General features: G+C 45.0%; 1 protein-coding gene across 4 annotated transcripts in view; it reads right to left on the bottom strand.

Annotated features, from left to right (window-relative positions):
• The window catches only part of LOC127575922 (CD99 antigen-like protein 2), a 67480-nt gene extending 48912 nt beyond the window's left edge, over positions 1-18568 (bottom strand). For 3 of the 4 annotated variants that reach the window (XM_052026162.1, XM_052026163.1, XM_052026164.1), the window contains exon 1: positions 18356-18568. In XM_052026162.1, the coding sequence (XP_051882122.1) occupies positions 18356-18419 (64 nt within the window). In that variant the 5' untranslated portion in view covers positions 18420-18568. The remainder of the gene's footprint in view (positions 1-18355) is intronic. The other variant, XM_052026161.1, reaches the window with a different exon arrangement.
• Positions 18569-19078: the final 510 nt, after the last annotated feature.

The raw sequence follows: 19078 nt of genomic DNA, 5'->3' as shown, positions 1-19078 counted from the left end.
AAGTTTCACCACCTCGTAAGGAAGTCTCTACCAGTATGAAAACATCTGAATATAATTCAACAAGGATACAGGCAGCTCAGGGTGTTTAAAAAACTTGCCAGCCACAACAGTAATCAACAGGAAACATGTTTTATTCAACAGAGGGAACTGGCATTTTTATAGTGCCTTTCATAATTTTGTATCCTCCTGCAGCTTTTTATAGCCCCACGAAGGAAGCCATGTTCTGTGGTAAACAAGATCACAATTCATGGAAAGTAATCATTATTAGCTGGATAAGTATTGGTCAGAACCCCAGGGATAAGTCAGTGTTTGTTCCCACCCAACAGGGCACTCAGGTCCTCTGCTTGGCTTCCCGGTTGGAGCCCTGAAGCGTCGGCCTGGATTCGACCTTTGGATTGGGACTCCAGCCTGAAGCCAGATCGCTGCCCACTGACTCAGAGCTGACTGTTGACAAGAGGAGGGGCAGGTAAGGATGGTGCCATCTCTTCTCTTTGGTGGTTTCAGCTCAGCTAATTCCAGCGAAGATAGAGGAGGGGATGATTCAACTTCTGACAACTTGGGAATTGGGAAGCAATCCAGTACTTTTAAACACATTGCTGGTTTAAATGGAATTACAGCTATGAAAATGGAATGGAAGGTTTGAATTGGTAATTAGTTTATTATTGTCACATGTACTGATATACAGTGCAAAGCTTTGTTTGCATGCCATCTAGACACATCATTCTGTACGCAAGTACATCGAGGTAGCACAAAAGGAGAACAATAGCGGAATACAGAATATAGTGTTACAGTGGAAGGGCATTGCAGGTGGACAAATAAAGTGCAAGGGGATAGTACACAGTAAATGGCAGGACCATTCAGAGCATTGATGTACAGAGGGATCTGGGGGTGCAAGTCCATTGTTCTATGTAAGTGGCAACACAAGTGAGAAGTGTGACAAAGAAGGCATACAGCATGCTTGCCTTCATCAGTCGGGGCATTGAGTATAAAAGTTGGGAACCCATGTTGCAGCTGTAAGAAACTTTGGTTAGGGCACATTTGGACTATTGTGTGTAGTTCTAGTCACCTCACTCAGGAAGGATGTGGAGGGTTTGGAGAGGGTGCAGAAGAGGTTCACCAGGATGTTGCCTAGACTAGAGAGTATTGGCTAAAAGGAGAGTTTGGACAAACTTGGATTACTTTCTCTAGAGCATCGGAGTCTGAAGGGTGACCTGATAAAATATACAAAATTATGAGAGGCATAGATAGGGTAAACAGTCTTTTCTCCTAGGGTGGAAATGTCAAATACTGGAGGGCAGAGGTTTAAAATTAAAGGAGATGTATGAGGCAAGGAACATGCTACCAGGGGAGATGTTAGGAGAAGATTTGATAGCAATGCTTAAGAGGCATTTAGACAGACACACAAACAGGCAGAGATATTGAGCATGAGCAGACAGATGGGATTAATTTAGATAGGCATCATGGTGGACCGAAGAGCCTGTTCTGTTCGATGCTGCAAATTTCTACAGATGTACGGTGGAGAGCATTCTAACTGGATGCATCACCGCCTGGTATGGAGGCTCTAATATGCAAGATCGCAAGAGGTTACAGAGGGTTGTAGACTCAGCCAGCCCCATCACGGCCACAACCCTTCCCGCCATCGAGGATATCTTCAAGAGGTGGGGCCTCAAGAAGGTGACATCTATCATTAAGGACCCTCAACACCCAGGACATGCCCTCTTCACGTTACTACCATCTGGGAAGAGTTACAGGAGCCTGAAGACCCACACACTCAATGTTTCAGGAACAGCTTCTTCCCCTCCGCCATCAGATTTCTGAATGGTCCATGAACACTACCTCATTATTCCTCTTTTGCACTATTTATTTATTTTTGTAACTTATAGCATTTTTTACGTCTTTATGTCTTGCACAGTGTTGCTGCCGCAAAACAACAAATTTCTCAACATACTGTATATCAGTGATCATAGAATCATAGAAAGTCCAGCACAATACAGGTCCTTCAGCCCACAATGTTGTGCCGACCTTTAAACATCGCCTAAAAACTGTCTAACACTTTCCCCCCACATATCCCTCTATTTTAAATTCCTGATTCTGATGTTCTGTGTTCCATGAATGAACAGCGACACATATCTGAGTCAGGGTGGTGAGTGGCTTGGACTGCAACACGAGGTAGTGTTGTCCTCTGGCACCTGCTCCACTTGGTGCTGGAGGTTCCAGGTTTGGGAAGTGTTTTCGGAGTAGGGTCCCATCTGAAAGACGGGAATGTCACCCTCTGTCCCCAATGGTGGAGCACTCCCTCAGCAGCACAGCAGGACACCAGTTCAGGCTCCAGAGCCCTTCTTTGGAGACTGGGATTGAAGCCACCAGCCGCACACCCAAAGGCAAGGTCAGCGCTAGCGAGCTGCAGAGATACAACCTGCTGGGCTTCCTCAGTGGCCCTGAGCACAATGGCATAGTCACAAAGAGCAGTTAGCAGACAGAATGCAACCATTCCATCAGGTAAATTCTGATGTAAGTTAAGGCAAACTGATAGTGGTAAGGTTGCTGCAACAGATGCTGAGGAAAGGGGATGGGAAGAGCAAAGAAAATATCTCTGATAGGGTGAGACCAAATGAGTTACTGAGGAAGTTTGAGGCAGATCCTACTCCTTCACCTGTGTTATGTATTGCCAACAGCAGGGCCAAAGGATATGTTCAGCAGGCCAGGCTTACACTAAAGAGAGAGAGAAAATTTGAGCCCAAAGCACAGATGGATGATTGGCAGAAATGGCCTGTTGTCATAGAGTTAAGAGAAGTTGGAGAATTCAGTTTTGAGTCCAGAAGGCTACAGTGAGCCCAGGTGGATGATGAGGTGCTGTTCCTGCTCACTGCAACAATATAGAAGGCCACAGACAGACAGGTCAAGGTGGGTGTGGGATGGAGGAGCTATCTGGTCTCCAAAATGAATATAAACACCCTACTACATCCGCTTCAAAGTAGTGCAGAGGAGTAATCTCTGGTTTCTTGGTCAAAATTTATCTCAATCAACATCACTAACGCAGAATAACTGGTTGCTATCTCATTGCTCTTTGTGGGAGCTGGCCATTCAGAAATTACCTCCTACTTATGATAGCTGCTACGCTTCAGTGGAATGCTCTAGAACATCGTAAAAGGCTTGCAAAGAGAGCTATACAAATGTACAACTTTACTTTTGCCTTATTAACCGCATGATAAGTCAGACAAACTAGCGTTATGTTCTCTGGAGCGGCGGAGGCTGAGGGAAGGCCTAATAGAAGTTTATAAAATTATAAGAGGCATAGAAAGGCAGCCAGTATCTTGCCCCCAGGGTCAAACTATCTAATACTAGAGGGCATGCATTTAGGGTGAGAGGGGACAAGTTTAAACAAGACGTGTGGGGCGAGTAATTTTTTTTACACAGAGAATGCTGGGTGCCTGGAATGTGCTGCCAGGAGTGGTGGTGGAGGCAGATACAATAGAGGTGTTTAAGAGGCTCTTAGACAGGCACATGAATATGCAGAGAATGGAGAAATATGGACCATGTGCACACATAAGAGATTATGTGTCATTAGCTTAATTAGTTTGGCACAACATCATGGGCCGAAGGGCCTTTTCCCCTGCTGTACTGTTCTATGTACAAGGATAAATAGGTCAGAGATGAAAGCCATGTGGGTGGGGATGTGTAAGCTTGAGTCACAGGTAGAAACCAGAATAGAAAAAGATATAACCTGGACCCTGCTCAAAATGTCTGAGTTTCTGTCACGGCTTCAGATGTCAAAAGACAAATCTCAGACTTGCTTCTGTTTTCAATAGTGAGGAAACCAAAGAGTGGTTTGTGTGAAAGGGCTTCAATGAAAAAATGAATCATCATTTGTGTGCATGAGCACCCACACACAGGGCACACATACACACACATCTTGAAACCATTGTGTAACTCAATATGGTGCACATCTCCAAACACACAAAACTGACAGAATATAAATATTTTTTAAATGAAACCACACCAAGTAGGTGGGATCACATACATAATTAGTGGAAGTTTTAATTAGCATTGTGTATGAAACATGAGATATACCAGATCACACAAATAAAACTTGAATTTCCACTTTGCAATAATGATCATACTTCAAAGTAATTCATTGGCCGTAAGGCAATGGCTGTGAGGACATCGCAAGTTTACAAAGGATTCTTTTCAAATGCATCTGCCTGTTTCAACAAGGGTTGAGTATCTCAGTAAAGCTAAAAGCTTTCGAACCACGGAGCACAGATGGAGGGCCCCAGCACATTTTCTTTCATATGCCACATCAAAAAGACGAGATAACACTTGAGAGTGTAGAGAGGAGTTTTACAGGATGTTGCCTGGATTGGAGAATTATAATAACGAGGAATATTCAGATTCAGATTAGTTTACTGTCACATATATCAGGGTGCAATGAAATTCCTTGCCTACATGAAGTTCACAGAGTAAACAGTATACATGGCAATAATAAATACCACAATAAACTTCAGGAAGGTATCCTGCTACATTCCTCCAGCACTTTTCGTGTATTGCTCCAGATTCCAGCATTTGCAGAAATTCGTGTGTCTCAACTTCAGGAAGGGGGTGGTGCGCATGCACCTGTCTACATCAAAGGTGCTGAGGTCGAGAAGCTTGAGAGCTTCAAGTTCCTGGGAGTGAACATCACCAATAGCCTGTCCTGATCCAACCACATGGCCAACCACATGGTAACCAAAACTGAACACAATACTCCAAATGCAGCCTCACCAACACCTTGTACTAAAGAGGTGTAGGTCAATAGGATAATTGGTTACTAGAGTGTAGGTAAGTAGTGGAATCTAGGATGAGTTGATAGTAATGTGACGAGAATAAAATCAAATTAGTGGTCTAACCACATAGACGCCATGGCCAAGAAAGCTCACCAGTGCCTCTACTTCCTCAGGAGGCTACAGAAATTTGGCATGTCCCCTTTGACACTCACCAACTTTTATCGATGCACCATAGAAAGCATCCTATCTGGATGCATCATGGCTTGGTATGGCAACTGCTCTTCCCGTAACTGCAAGAAACTGCAGAGAGTTGTGGACACAGCTCAGCACATCATGGAAACCAGCCTCCCCTCCATGGACTCTGTCTTTACTTCTCGCTGCCTCAGTAAAGCAGCCAGTATAATCAAAGACCCCACCCAGCTGGGACATTCCCCCTTCTCCCATCGGGTGGGAGATACAGAAGCCTGAAAGCACGTACCACCAGGCTCAAGGACAGCTGCTATCCCACTGTTATAAGACCATTGAAAGGTCCCTAGTATGATTGTTATGACCTTGCACCTTATTGTCTACCTGCACTGTACTTTCTCTTTTGCACTATTTACTTATTTTTTAACTTATAATAATTTTTATGTCTTGTACTGTACTGCTGCCACAAAACAACAAATTTCACGACATATGTCAGCGATAATAAACCTGATTCTGATTCCCTGTAGTTGTGACACTTTACTCTGCATTCTGTATTGTTTTACCCTGTACTACCTCAATGCGCTGCGTAATGAACTGATCTGTACGAACAGTATGCAAGGCAAGTTTTTCACTGTACCTCAGTACATGCGACAATAATAAACCAATACCAATTACTGCAACAAGCACAAAAAAACAGGAAAGTAGTTCGGAGAGGCACAAGACTGCAGATGCTAAAGTCTGAAGCAACGAACAAGATGCTGGAGGAACTCATTGGGTCAGGCAGCATCTATGGAGGGAGATGAACAGTCGATGTTTCAGGCTGAGACCCTTCATCTAGACCGAAAGAGGGGAGATAGTATAAAAACATGGAGGGTAGGAGTGGGGCAAGAGGTGGCAGGCGATAGGTGGATCCAGGTCTGGGAGGAGGTGATAGGCAGATGGGGGGGGGGGGGGGGGGAATAGCACCAGAATCTGGAAGGTGATAGGACTGAAGATAATGGAATCTGATTGGAGAGGAAGGTGGAGTCTGCAGTAAAGGAAGGGAAGAGGGAAGGGCAGATGGGAACAGGGAACCAGTGGGAGGAGTGCGTGGGTGATGGGCAGGGAGTGAGTGGGGGAGGGGAAAGATCTAGGCTTGAGTCATTTTCTTTAGGACGAATGAAACAGGATGTTTTGGGGAGGGGGTAGAATATAAAAACTAAGAGAAGATAAGACAAGTTAAACAGGAAGTCCCATTTGTCCTCACGGAGTGGTCAATAATCAAGGAATGTAGATTTAAATTAAGTGATGGAAGAACACAGGAGGAACTTGAGAAAGACTTTCTCATTTATTGAGTAATAGCGGTCAGATACTCACTGCCTGAAAGGGGACTAGAGGAACCCTCCGATGTTTAATAAGTACTTGGATATGTGCTTGAAGAGCAGTGCCCTCTGGGAATATGGATCAAGAGCTGGGAAGTGAGATTCACCAAAACCATTTAATTTTGGTCAGGAGACACAAGAGACTGGAATATGGAGCAAGAAACAAGCTGCTGGAAGAACTCAGCGGGTCAAGAAGCACCTGTAAGGGGGGAAAGGAATTGTCGACGTTTCGGGTCGAAATGTCGACCCCACAGGTGCTGCTCGACCCGCTGAGTTCTTCCAGCAGATGGTTTAATTTTGGTCAGATTGGACAGGGTCAGCCAAATGCACACCTCTCCAGCTTGCTCATATCCCTTACAGCTTTTTGGAATCATACGGTAAACATGCCTTCCCCAGACCACAAGGTTTGGTTATGATCAGGGGGCAGTGATTTAAAACTTAAGCGTGTAGGAACTTCTTCTCACAGACGGTGACGAATATGAGGAATTCTCTTCCCCAGAGGGGTGTGGAGGCTGAATCATTGGGGGTATTTAAAGAGTAATTAGATACATTTTTGGAAGATCAGGAAACTGAGCACAATAGGGAACAGCCACAGATGAGGAGGTGAGACCAGGGGCAGATCAGCCATGATCACAATGAATGGCGGGGCAAGCATGTGGGACCGAGTGATCCACAAACGCAGCATGGTAGTGTAGCGGTTAGCATGACGCTTTACAGCGCCAGTGACTCAGGTTCAATTCCCACTGCTGTCTGTAAGGAGTTTGTACGTTCTCCCCGTGTTTGCGTGGGTTTCCTCCGGGTGCTCTGGTTTCCTCCCACATTCCAAAGATGTACAGGTTAGGAAGTTGTGGGCATGCTATGTTGGTGCCGGAAGCATGGCGACACTTGTGGGCTTCTCCCAGAACATTCTACGCAAAAGATGCATTTCACTGTGTGCTTTGATGTACCTGTGACTAATAAAGATATCTTATCTTAAATGATCTACCTCATCTCCTCTTCTGTTTCAGATCCCCGTAGCCCTCAATCCCCCCCAATCTTTCAAAATGTGATCTCCATCCACTTTGAAGAATTAAACTACCCTCTACACCTTTGTGGGGTTGAAAATTCCAAAGATCTACTACACTCTGAGGGAAGAAATTTCCACATACCTTGCTTTTAAATAACTGGCCCCTTACCTTGAAACTGCATCCCCTCATTCAAGACTCTCCCACTGGTGAAAAGATCTTGAAATCTACCCTGTCATGGATCCTCAGGATTTTAGATGCTTCAATAAGGTCATCCCTCCTTCTCAACTCCAAGGGATACAGACCAAATCTGTCTAGCCTCTCTTAAAAGGACAACTCTCTCATCCCAAGAATTAGCCTGGTGACTCTCTTTTGGGCTGCCTCCAATGTCATTATATCCTTTCTTAGGTGAGAGGGTCAAAACCATTCACGGTAGTCCAAGTGTGACCTCACCAACAACCAGTACACCCAGTATGATTGGAAAAAAGGACTCGTGATGGGGTCATCTAAGATGGTGAGGTCAAAGGGCAGGTACCAGACAAACAGTTCAAGTTTATTGTCATAGGCATGCATACTCAGGGTATAAATGCCATGAAAATTTGCTTTTTGCAGCAGCAGCACAGTACATTACAAACATGTTAACATAAAATTAAATTAACATAAACTGTGCATAACTTACATGTGTAAAAGTAAACATAATGACACTAGTGCAAATTGAGAGAGAGGAAAAGAGAGATAGTCCAAGGTAGAGACAGGGTTTTTCAGGTCAGTTCAAGAACTCGATGGCATTGGGGAAGAAGTGATCCCACTCTGGGAGCTCAACAGCAAAGCAGGATGACAAAGAGAGCTCAATCGCTGTGATGGGGGAAGAATCTCCAATTGCCAAGTGTACCTTTGCCCCTGGATTTGCATTTCTCTTCTGGCAAGGATCATGAGGTTCTCACAGTGCAGCAACTTCCCCATGCCAGAAGATGTCATTGGCGGATTTTTCCACGTTGCTAGATCCACCCACGCCCCCCCCCTGCAAAAACCCAGGTGAAGTCTCCAGTTGCAAAGCCACACAGAGGCAGTGCTTGTTTGATGGTCCATCTCAAGCCCAAATGCAAATTTGACAGCTGTAATCATGAGCGAGGAGCCTTTCCAAGGATCCTTTCTGTCTAACCCAAGTGAGGCAAGGGCAACGGCAAGAAAAGGCACATTAAACAGAGGTTGTCTTACCATCCCAAGCTGAACAAGGTGTAAAATTCCGATAATCCAGACCGCATGGTGCCAGATTAGCACATTTCCTGGACTATTGGATGTTAATTCCACCGCTCCCCCCCCCCAACACATTTTTAATTCACTTTTATTTGATAAAAAGGTGTTACATATATTATAATCGAGTGGACAGTCAGAGACTTTTTCCCAGGACAACAATGGCTAACATGAGGGGACATAATTTTAAGGTGATTGGAGGAAGGTATAAGGGGGATGTCAGGGGTAAATTTTTTACACAGAGAGTGGTGGGTGTGTGGAATGCACTGCCTGCAGAGGTTGTGGGGGCAGATACATTAGGGACATTTAAGAGACTCTTAGATAGACACATGAATGATAGAGAAGTAGGGGGCTATGTGGGAGGGAAGGGTTAGATAGATCTTAGAGCAGGATAAAATGTCAGCACAACATTGTGGGCCGAAGGGCCTGTACTGTGCTGTAGTGTTCTATGTTCTAATAAATTTCTCAGTGAACTATCCAAATTTATAGGGAGTGCAGGAACCAGGGCCCCAGTGAGTCAGAAGAGGAATGCAGGAACCATTACCTGGGGACACCAGATGCCCAACCACTGGAATTCCTGAATGGTCAGATGGTGGATCATCAGGAGTTTTATCGCCACTGATTCAAGCGGGATCTCTTCCAAACTGCCCCCTGGAAATCAGAGCTTAGCAACACTGTAAAGCTGGTTCACACAACACCCCCAAGTACATTACAACTGGCCATAAGAGTTGTCCCAACTATCAGCGGTCATCGGCAGAAGGGAAAACAAAAGCTGTGTCTGGAAATGCTTTTCTTTGCAGCACCTCCAAACTGTTGGGCATTGGGAGCACCAAGGACTCCGCAGATGAGAAGGCAGATGCAAAGGAGGCTTTGATGATCCAGAGTGCACAGTGAGTTGGTGAATTAGTGAATTAGTGCAGGTGTAAGGAATAGCCTTTGCCTTAAATAAAAAGCAAGAGGCAGAGTTTGTCTGCAGTGTGGAAGGAGATGCCAAGTGTGAAAGAGTTAAGCACACAATAGGCAAGAGTCCAGCGTCCCTGAATAGACAGGCATCACCACCAAACTGGCTGAAGCAGGGAAACCACATGTACAATCGAGCATAGGAGTCATTTCAGAATCAGAATCCGGTTTATTGTCACTGACATATGTCGTGAAATTTGTTGTTTTGCAGCAGGAGTACAGTGCAAGACATAAAGACATAAAAATTACTGTAAGTTACAAAAATAAATAAATAGTGCAAAAGAGGAATAACGAGGTAGTGTTCAAGCATTCTTCCTGCAACAGGAAGATGCAGAGTTCATGATTCCCCTGGCTGCAGTGTTCAAGAAACAGGAGTCACTGCTTGTGAACAAGACATTGACCATTCAAGGCACAGGCGATAAGAATTTTCTTCATCAAGGGTTTACGTTATGTTAATTTAACTTTATGTTAACTTATGTTTGTCCTCGTCTTGTAATGTACTGTGCTGCTGCTGCAAAAAGCTAATCTTCACGGCATTTATCCCCTGTGCATGCGTGCCTCTGACAACAATAAACTTGAACTCGGTACTGAATCCTTACAGCCCTCTCTGCAAGAGCTCTCTGACGGCTCAATCACTAAGTATATTCAAGATAGAGATTGGTGGATATGTGGACATTTTGGGAATGAAGAGCTATAGGGTTAATTCAGGAAAATGGTGCTAGGATAAAAGATCAGACAACCTTTTTGAAGAGCTTCTTAGAACATAGAACATAGAACATAGAACAGTACAGCACAGAACAGGCCCTTCGGCCCACAATGTTGTGCTAACATAGCTGTTCCCTCCTACCTACAGAATGCCCATATTCCTCTATTTTCCTCTCATTCATGTGCCCATCCAAGCCCCTCTTAAAAGCCCCCAATGAATTTGCCTCCACCACCCTATCAGGCAATGCATTCCAGGCATCCACCACTCTCTTAGTAAAAAGCGTACCCCTCACGTCTGTTCTGAACCTACCCTCTCTCACCTTAAATGCATGCCCTCTGGTTTTGGATCGCTCAATAATGGGAAAAAGATATTGTTTGTCCACTCTATTTATGCCCCTCATAATTTTATACAATTTTATTCTTCTATTTTTGATGTTTACAGGCTGTCTCCAGATTATGAACGCCCAACTTAAGGACACCCCTACATACAAACGAGCTCCCAATAATAATACTAGATTCAAAAGTCTTACATATGTACATATGTTCGTTCCTACGAACGGCAGAACTAGTTTCCTCTCTCTCTCCACATTTATTAATTGCTCTTTCTTATCAGTATTATGTGCTTTTGATACCATTCATTACAACACTGTGGAGTATGGTTACCATATCGAGAGATTTTTCTGTATTTTCCAGCTTACAGACAAAATTGACTAATGGACTTCTGTAAAAATAGAACCCAGCTGTTACCTGGGGACCGCCTGAATGGTTCTATGTAGGAACTATCATGGCACCTCTCTCTGCTCCAATGCTGGCAAAGCCTTGCCTGAATTCTCATCAATCAGCTCCTTCCCCTCATTGGAAAAATCCTACCAGAGAGACTTTTGACACACAAAACACCCCCTGACATAGAACATAGAACAATACAGCACAGTACAGGCCCTTCGGCCCACAATGTGCCAAACTATATAAACCTACTCCATGATCAATGCAACCCTTCCCTCCTACACAGCCCATAACCCTCCATTTTTCTTATATCTATATGCCAATCTAAGAGTCTCTGATATACCCCTATTGTATCAGCCTCTACCACCACCCCAGGCAGTGCCTTCCAGGCACCCACCACTCTGTGTAAAAAAACCTACCTCTAACATCTCCCCTAAACTTTCCTCCTCTGACCTTAAACTGATGTCCTCTGGTATTGGCCATTGCCACCCTGGGGAAAAGGTGCTGGCTGTTCACTATGCCCCTCATAATCTTATACACCTCTATCAAGTCGCCTCTCATCCTACATTGCTCCAAAGAGAAAAGACCTAGCTCGCTCAGCCTATTCTCATAAGACATGTTCTATAATCCAGGCAGCATCCTGGTAAATCTCGCCTGCACCCTCTCCAAAGCTTCCACATCCTTCCTACAATGCGGCGACCAGAACTGAACACAATACTCCAAGTGTGGTCTAACCAGAGTTTTATGGAGCTGCAACATTACCTCACAGCTCTTGAACTCAATCCCCCCACTAATGAAGGCCAGCACACCATACGCCTTCTTAACCACCCTATCAACTTGCATGGCAACTTTGAGGGATCTAGGGATTTGGACCCCAAGATCCCTCTGTTCCTCCACACTCCTAAGAATCCTGCCATTAACCTTGTACTCTGCCTTCATGTTCGTTCTTCCAAAGAGTATCACTTCACACTTTTCCAGATTGAACTCCATCCACGACAACATTCTCCACTATCCACAACACCACCAACCTTTGTGTCATCTGCAAACTTACTAACCCATCCCTCAACTTCCTCATCCAAGTCATTTATAAAAATCACAAAGAGCAGGGGTCCCAGAACAGATCCCTGCAGAACACCACTGGTTACCAAGCTCCAGGCAGAATACTCTCCATCTACTACTGCCCTCTGCCTTCTGTGGGCAAGCCAATTCTGAATCCACGCAGCCAAGTTTCCATGGATCCCATCCTTCATGACTTTCTGGATGAACCTACCATGGGGACCTTGTCAAACACCTTACTAAAGTCCATATCCACCACATCCACCGCTCTACCTTCATCAATTTGTTTTGTCACCTCCTCAAAAAACTCAATTGGACTCATGAGGCATGACCTGCCCCTCACAAAGCCATGCTGACTATCCCTAACAAGACTATGCTTCTCCACATGCTCATAAATCTTGTCCCTAAGAAACTTCTCCAATAGCTTGCCCACCACAGATGTAAGACTCACTGGTCTGTAATTCCCAGGATTATCCCTACTACCTTTCTTGAATAAGGGTACAACATTAGCCATCCTCCAACCCTCTGGTACCATTCCTGTGGCCAGGGAGGATGCAAATATCATCATCAACACCCCAGCAATCTCTTCCCTTGCTTCCCGTAGTAACCTGGGGTATATCCTGTCCGGTCTCAGGGACTTATCGATCCTAATGTTTTTCAAAAGCTCCAACACTACCTCTTTCTTAACCTCAACATGCTCCAGCATATTAGCCTGTTCTATGCTGACCACACATTCGTCAAAGACCCTCGCCCTAGTGAACAGTGAAGCAAAGTATTCATTAAGGACCTCCCCTACCTCCTCTGCCTCCAGGAACATGTTTCCCCCTTTACTCCAGAGTGGTTCTACCCCTCACTCTAGTCATCCTCCTGTTCTTCATGTACGTGTAGAATGCCTTGGGGTTTTCTTTAAGTAATCTCTTTGCTCAGAAAAATCGAAGGAAATATGTTTCAAGCAGCAGAAGGAATTGTTTGTGGCTTACAATGTCAAAGTCGAGTTTATCGTCATATGCACAAGTACATGTACACAGAGGTGCAATGAAAAACTTACCTGCAGCAGCAGCATCATAGGCACAACATTCACAAGAAAAATCTACATTAACAACATAAATTATACAAAATTATGTTAGGAAGAACACAGGAGAAACAAAGGACTGCAGATGCTGGAATCTAGATGAAAAATACAATGATGCTGGAGGAACTCAGCAGGCCAGGCAGCATCTGTGGAGAAAAGCAGGCGGTCAACATTTTGGGTCAGGACCCTTCTTCAGGGCCATTGTAGTGCAAAGTGATCACAAGTGTTTCTATACTGACGTAGCAATTAGGGTTGTACGGGTTGGTTCAAGAACTGAATGGTCGAAGGGAAGTAGCTGCTCTTGAACCTGGTGGTGTGAGACTTCAGGCTTCTGTACCTCCTGCCCGATGGTAGTTGCGAGAAGATGGCATGGCTCGGATGGTAGGGATCTTTGACGACAGGTGTTGCCTTCTTAAGATCTCGTGTAGATACTACTGATGGTGGGAACCTCTGTCAGACTTTTGAGTAGAGTCCAATGGCAGCTACAGTTCAAAGTTGGCCACCCGGTGAAATTTGCTGACAACAAGATCCTCCTGCACAATTATGTGACCACCATAGGTCCAAGGCCATATTTCAGAGATGGGTTCTTTTGCCACCAAGAAAGGCCTTATTCTAGCCCTAATCCTTTTTCCCATTTTATTCCCCTTACAGCACACCAACTCCCAGAGTTTACCACCATGTGCTGACACGATAGCGAACTTTTCAATCTTGTCGATCTGTAGGGCAAATCCAAACCTCAAAGGACATCAAGCGATGGAAAAAGAAAGGCCCCAACCTTGAGGACGCTGAGGGCAGCAAATCTCTGGAATCCTCTGCCCCTGAGAGATATGGAGGCGAGCTCATTCGAAGCATTTAAAGTGGAGGTGGATAAATCTTTGAATGTTACGGGGATGGAGGACTATGCGGATCTGGCTCAGAGAAGGTATGAGGGCCTGGAGTAGATCAGCCATGAACGTTGGGGCAGGTTTGAGGGGCCAAGTGGCCTACTCCTGCCCTATTTTGTGTTCTACTCCTGTAAGACAGACAATGAAAGGCATGTGGAACATCCTAAACCTCTGGGATTTAACACCTGGAACTGAATATCATTATTGAGAAAACAAAGGCATTCCATCAGCCATCTCCTGGACACCCACACCACAACCAGGCATCAAGAATGCTGTACCAGTACAACAAAGTGTGGAGCACTTTGCTCACACAGGGAGTTTTCTTTCCCAGGAAACAAATACTGACACAGAGATCCAGCACTTGATCATGTTTGCTATGTGTGTCTACGAACGCACTGCAAGTTCTCAAATCCTGATGGTACAGTGGCACAGTGAGTAGGTGGATGCTGCCTGGATTAGAAACCATGTCTTATGAGGAAAGGTTGAGCGAGATAGAGCTTTTCTTTTTGGAGCGATCCAGGATGATAGAGGTGTATAAGATTACAAGGGGCATAGATGGAGTGGACAGCCAGCACCTTTTCCCCGGGGCGGCAATGGCCAATACCAGAGGACATCTGTTTAAGGTCAGAGGAGGAAAGTTTAGGGGAGGTGTCAGAGGTAGGTTTTTCACACAGAAAGTGGTCGGTGCTTGGAATGCACTGCCGGGGGTGGTGGCAGAGGCTGATACAATAAGGACATTTAAAAGACTCTTAGATAGGCACATGGATATCAGAAAAATTGAGGGTTATGTACTGTGCGGGATGGAAAGGTTAGATTGATCATGGAGTAGGTGTTTATATAGGTTGACACAACATCGTGGGCTGAAGGGCCCGTACTGTGCTGTATTGTTCTATGTTCTAGAGACGCTGCCTCACAGCACTAGCGACCCAGGTTCAATCCTGCCCTCTGGTGCTGTCTGTGTGGAGTTTGCACGTTCTCCCTGGGACCATGTGGGATTCCTCTGGGTAGTCCAGTTTCCTCCCATATTGCAAAGTTGCGCAGGTTAGTAGATTAATTGACCTCTGTAAATTAAGGGAGGCATATAGACCATACGTAGGAAGATGGGATTAGTTAACTTCGGCATCCTGGTCAGCACAGGCATCGTGGGCTGAAGGGCCTGTTCATATGCTGTACTGTTCCATGTTCTATAAATTGCCCCTAGTGTGTAGGTGAGTGGCAGAATCTGGTGGAGTTGAAAGAATGCGAGGAGAAGGAGAAATGGGATTGATGTAGGATTAGAGTAGAAATGGATGGTTAATAGTTGGTGCAGATTCAATGGGCTGAAGGGTCTGTTTCCATGTTGTATCTCTCGATGATTCTGTGACCTCCAGATCTGAACCAACGAACAATGCCATGGTGATATCAACCCTTCTTTGTGGCAATGGAACCTGGGTTTTGTACCAAAAAAAATAACTTTGGGACAGATTCTATCAGTGCTGACTTTCACAAATCCTCATCATCTCAATGGGAAAAACCGCTGCATGTCATTGTCCTGTCTGAAGGTCAATGCTCAGAGTATCAAGACCATGGTTATTAAACATTAGCCACACTGGCTTCCGTGTGCACACATTGGATGTGTGCCTCTTCTAATAAGTTCCCTTTTTCTAGTTCAGTCAAAGGCAAAGAACTCGCAGAGGTCAAAAGCAACATTACAAGGACAGATTCTAATCCAGGCAGTATCTTTGTAAACCTCTTCTGCACCCTTTCCAAAGCCCCCACATCCTTCCTGTAATGCGGCATCCAGAATTGCACACAATTCTCCAAGTGTGGCCAAACCAAAGTTTTATATTCCTTGATCTTTCAAAAATTTACCTACCTCCTAGTTAAATACATCCAATGATCGAGCCTCCACAACTCTCGGGGGCTAGAGAACTCCAGGGATTCACCACTGTCTATGAGAAGTTCCTGCGTACCCAAGTTTTAAATGATCATCCCTTTATCTTGTAACTATATCCCATCATTCAAGATTGATATATTGATTATTGATATTTATTTATTAGTCACATGTACATCAAAACACACAGTGAAATGAGTCTTTTTGCATTACTAAGAATGTGCTGGGCACAGCCCACAAGCATCGCCACTGTTCTGGTGCCAACAATAGCATGCTCACAGCTCCTAACATGTACGTCTCTGGAATGTGCGAGGAAACCAGAGGAATCCCATGCAGACACGGGGAGAACTTACAAACTCCTTAGAGACAGTGGCGGAAGACACTCATTCTTCCATGAGCGGAAATATCTCAACATCTATCTTGTCATAAACAGAGTCCAACCCAAAACGTTGACCATTCCTCTGCCGCCACAGATGCTGCCTGACCCACCGAGTTTCTACGGTTTGCTTTCTGCTCCAGATTCCAGTGTCTGCAGTCTCTTGTGTCATCTTGTCACACCCTTGTAGGATCCTCCTGCTTTGAAGAACTTTGCCTCTGTTGAGCATCAGAGGTCAGAAAGAGAAAGGAAATCAAATAGAAGTGGCCGTCTTCCTTTCAACAACCTTTCCCACACCCTCAGGGAACATTGGCTTGGAAGCAGGGAATGGGGGCAAGGAAAATTTGCTTGCAATCAGTGCTGAGGTCAGGGAAATCCCACATATGCCCAGACTGGTTTACGTGATGATCACCAGCTTCAGGAAGTTTTCCAGCTCTGATAAAAGGTCATCAGCCTGAAACATGAACTCCATTTCTCTTTCCACAGACGCTGCCTGACCTGCTGAGTATTGCCAGCATTTTCTGTTTTTATTTCAGACTGGCAGCATCTGCAGGGTTTTTTTATTAAAAGGGAACCCACTGGAGTTAATTTCACTAACATTGAGCAGGGGCTGCTCAAGGAGGCCCACCTTAAGCCACACCAAAACAGCACACAAGGAGTTACAGGAAGTCACCAACTTCACTAATGTGCATAGAAATTTCTTCTCTCAGAAGGTAGTGAATCTCTGGTATTCCTGCCCCTCCCAGGGTGGTGAAGGCAGATCATTAGGTACATTTATGAAGGCGATAGATAAATATTTGATAGACGAAGGAAATAATAGACAACTGGCACAGAAGACGAGTTGAGGCCAGCGCAGATCAGTGTTGAATGATGGGCTTATCATTCTTATTATTTTTTTATTGTCACATGTACCAAGATACAGTGAAAAGCTTTTGTTTGCATGCCATCCAGACAGATCATTCCATACATAAATGCATCAAGGTGCTAAAAAGAAAACAGAATGCACAATATAGTGTAGCAGTTACAGAGAACGTGCGGTACAGGCAGACAAACAAAGGGCCATGACCACATAGACTGGGAGATCAAGAGTTTGTCTTTTAGCGTAGGAGAGGTCTGTTCAAGAGTCTGATAACAGCAGGATGGAAGGTGTCTTTCAGCCTGGTGGTACGTGCTCTCAAGCTTTTGTATCTTCTGCCCGATGGGAGAGGGGAGAAGTGAGAATGACCGGGGTGGGAGGGGTCCTTGATTATGTTGGCTGCTTTCCCGAAGTGTAGGCAGAGTCCATGGAGGGGAGGCTGGTTTCCGTGATGTGCTGAGCTGTGTCCACAACTATCTGCAGTTTCTTGTGGTCACGGGTAGAGCAGTTGCCATACCAAGCCATGATGCATCCAGATAGGATGCTTTCTGTGGTGCATATCTATGGGCAAGAGTGGAGGGGCCAAATGACCTTCTCCTGCTCCTATGTTCTTGTGTTCAGTGGAAGAGATCTGCCATCCTCACCCAGTTTCACCTATGGGTGACTCCAGACCCCCAGCGACATGGTTGACTCTTAAAATATCCTCTCAAATGTCCACTCTGTACAGGGCGATGGGGGGGGGGGGGCAGTAAATGCCCATGTCCTGAAAACTGAACTAACAAACCCTCAGGCAGTACAGATCTCCCCGATAAGATTCTGATGTGTATTGCGCGGCAGATATAGCGGAGGACTCCAGAATGCACATTGCAAACTTTGCAAACTATTCTGCAAGTCCCCCGTTTTCAAGCATAATTTTGCACAGAAATTATACTGCATTGGATAATCGACAAAAGCAGGGCACATCACCAATACCTCAGGGGTAAGAACAGCCTTTGAAATGTTACGACCCAGGAGACCACTCTGCCCATCCCAACTTGCGCTACCTGCTGACCCAGTTGGGACTCCCGTCCAAACCTTGACACTACAACTATAAAGAGACTCTTCTCGTTACAGCTGCAGACTCGGCCGTTTCCGCTCTGCACTCGATTTGGTTGTTTGGTGGCAGCAGACGCCTTTTGGGGTAGTGTTATAAAAATGTATGTTTCAGCACTGAATCGCCCAGAAATGACTTGTAAACAACGGTAAGACACACACATGACTGGAAATCAAATTAAAGTCTTACCGTTCGCTCTGACAACAACAAATGTCAAGCAGGCAAGTAGGAGACTTCTCAAAAACAACATCATGCAATGGGGAATTCAAAGGCTCCACAAACTTCTTGACTCCTCGCACTGACACTCCCTAAAAATAAATTAATTTTAATTCTGTAACTTATTTGCGTGGCGAGCAAACTCCCAACAGCGAGTCGAACCAAAGTCCTGTCAATCTATGTGAGTGACGGCTCCTTCCTCCAATTGGAAACAGAGCTCCCTGGAGAATTTGCGGAGCTCCGCCTAGTTGAAATTGACAGTTGTTGTTGCACCGCGAGTTCCTGCCGACAGACCTGTGGACACTGTATCGCCCCACCCTTGAGAGTATCCTCCCTCCCTGCGGCGCTGTGCAGAGGCTAAAGCAGGCTGCAAAAAATCTCATCAGTAAAAAAAAACTGCAATATGAAAACACAAAGCAAAAATAAAAATCAACCACTTGACTGTTTTTCTGTTTTGCATTCTTTCGCCCCAATAACGGAATGTTTGGAAACTGTTGGTGTAAGCGTACCGTTTTGAGGAGAATGTGTGTAATTCGAGGATTGTGCATACTTCCCCATCATTTGGTAAATGCCGCTGAATTGGTCGAAGAGGGTGTGTTTTTTTCTTCCGCTCTTTGGTGGTTAAAACTGCTGTTGAAGGCAGACAAATTATTCGCGTGACTCATCGGACGGCTGGGAATAGAGAAACGTGCAAAA

This window comes from Pristis pectinata, chromosome 11, assembly GCF_009764475.1.
Source record: "Pristis pectinata isolate sPriPec2 chromosome 11, sPriPec2.1.pri, whole genome shotgun sequence".
NCBI classification, from domain to species: Eukaryota; Metazoa; Chordata; class Chondrichthyes; order Rhinopristiformes; family Pristidae; genus Pristis; species Pristis pectinata.
This window is presented reverse-complemented; position numbering and strand designations above follow the sequence as displayed.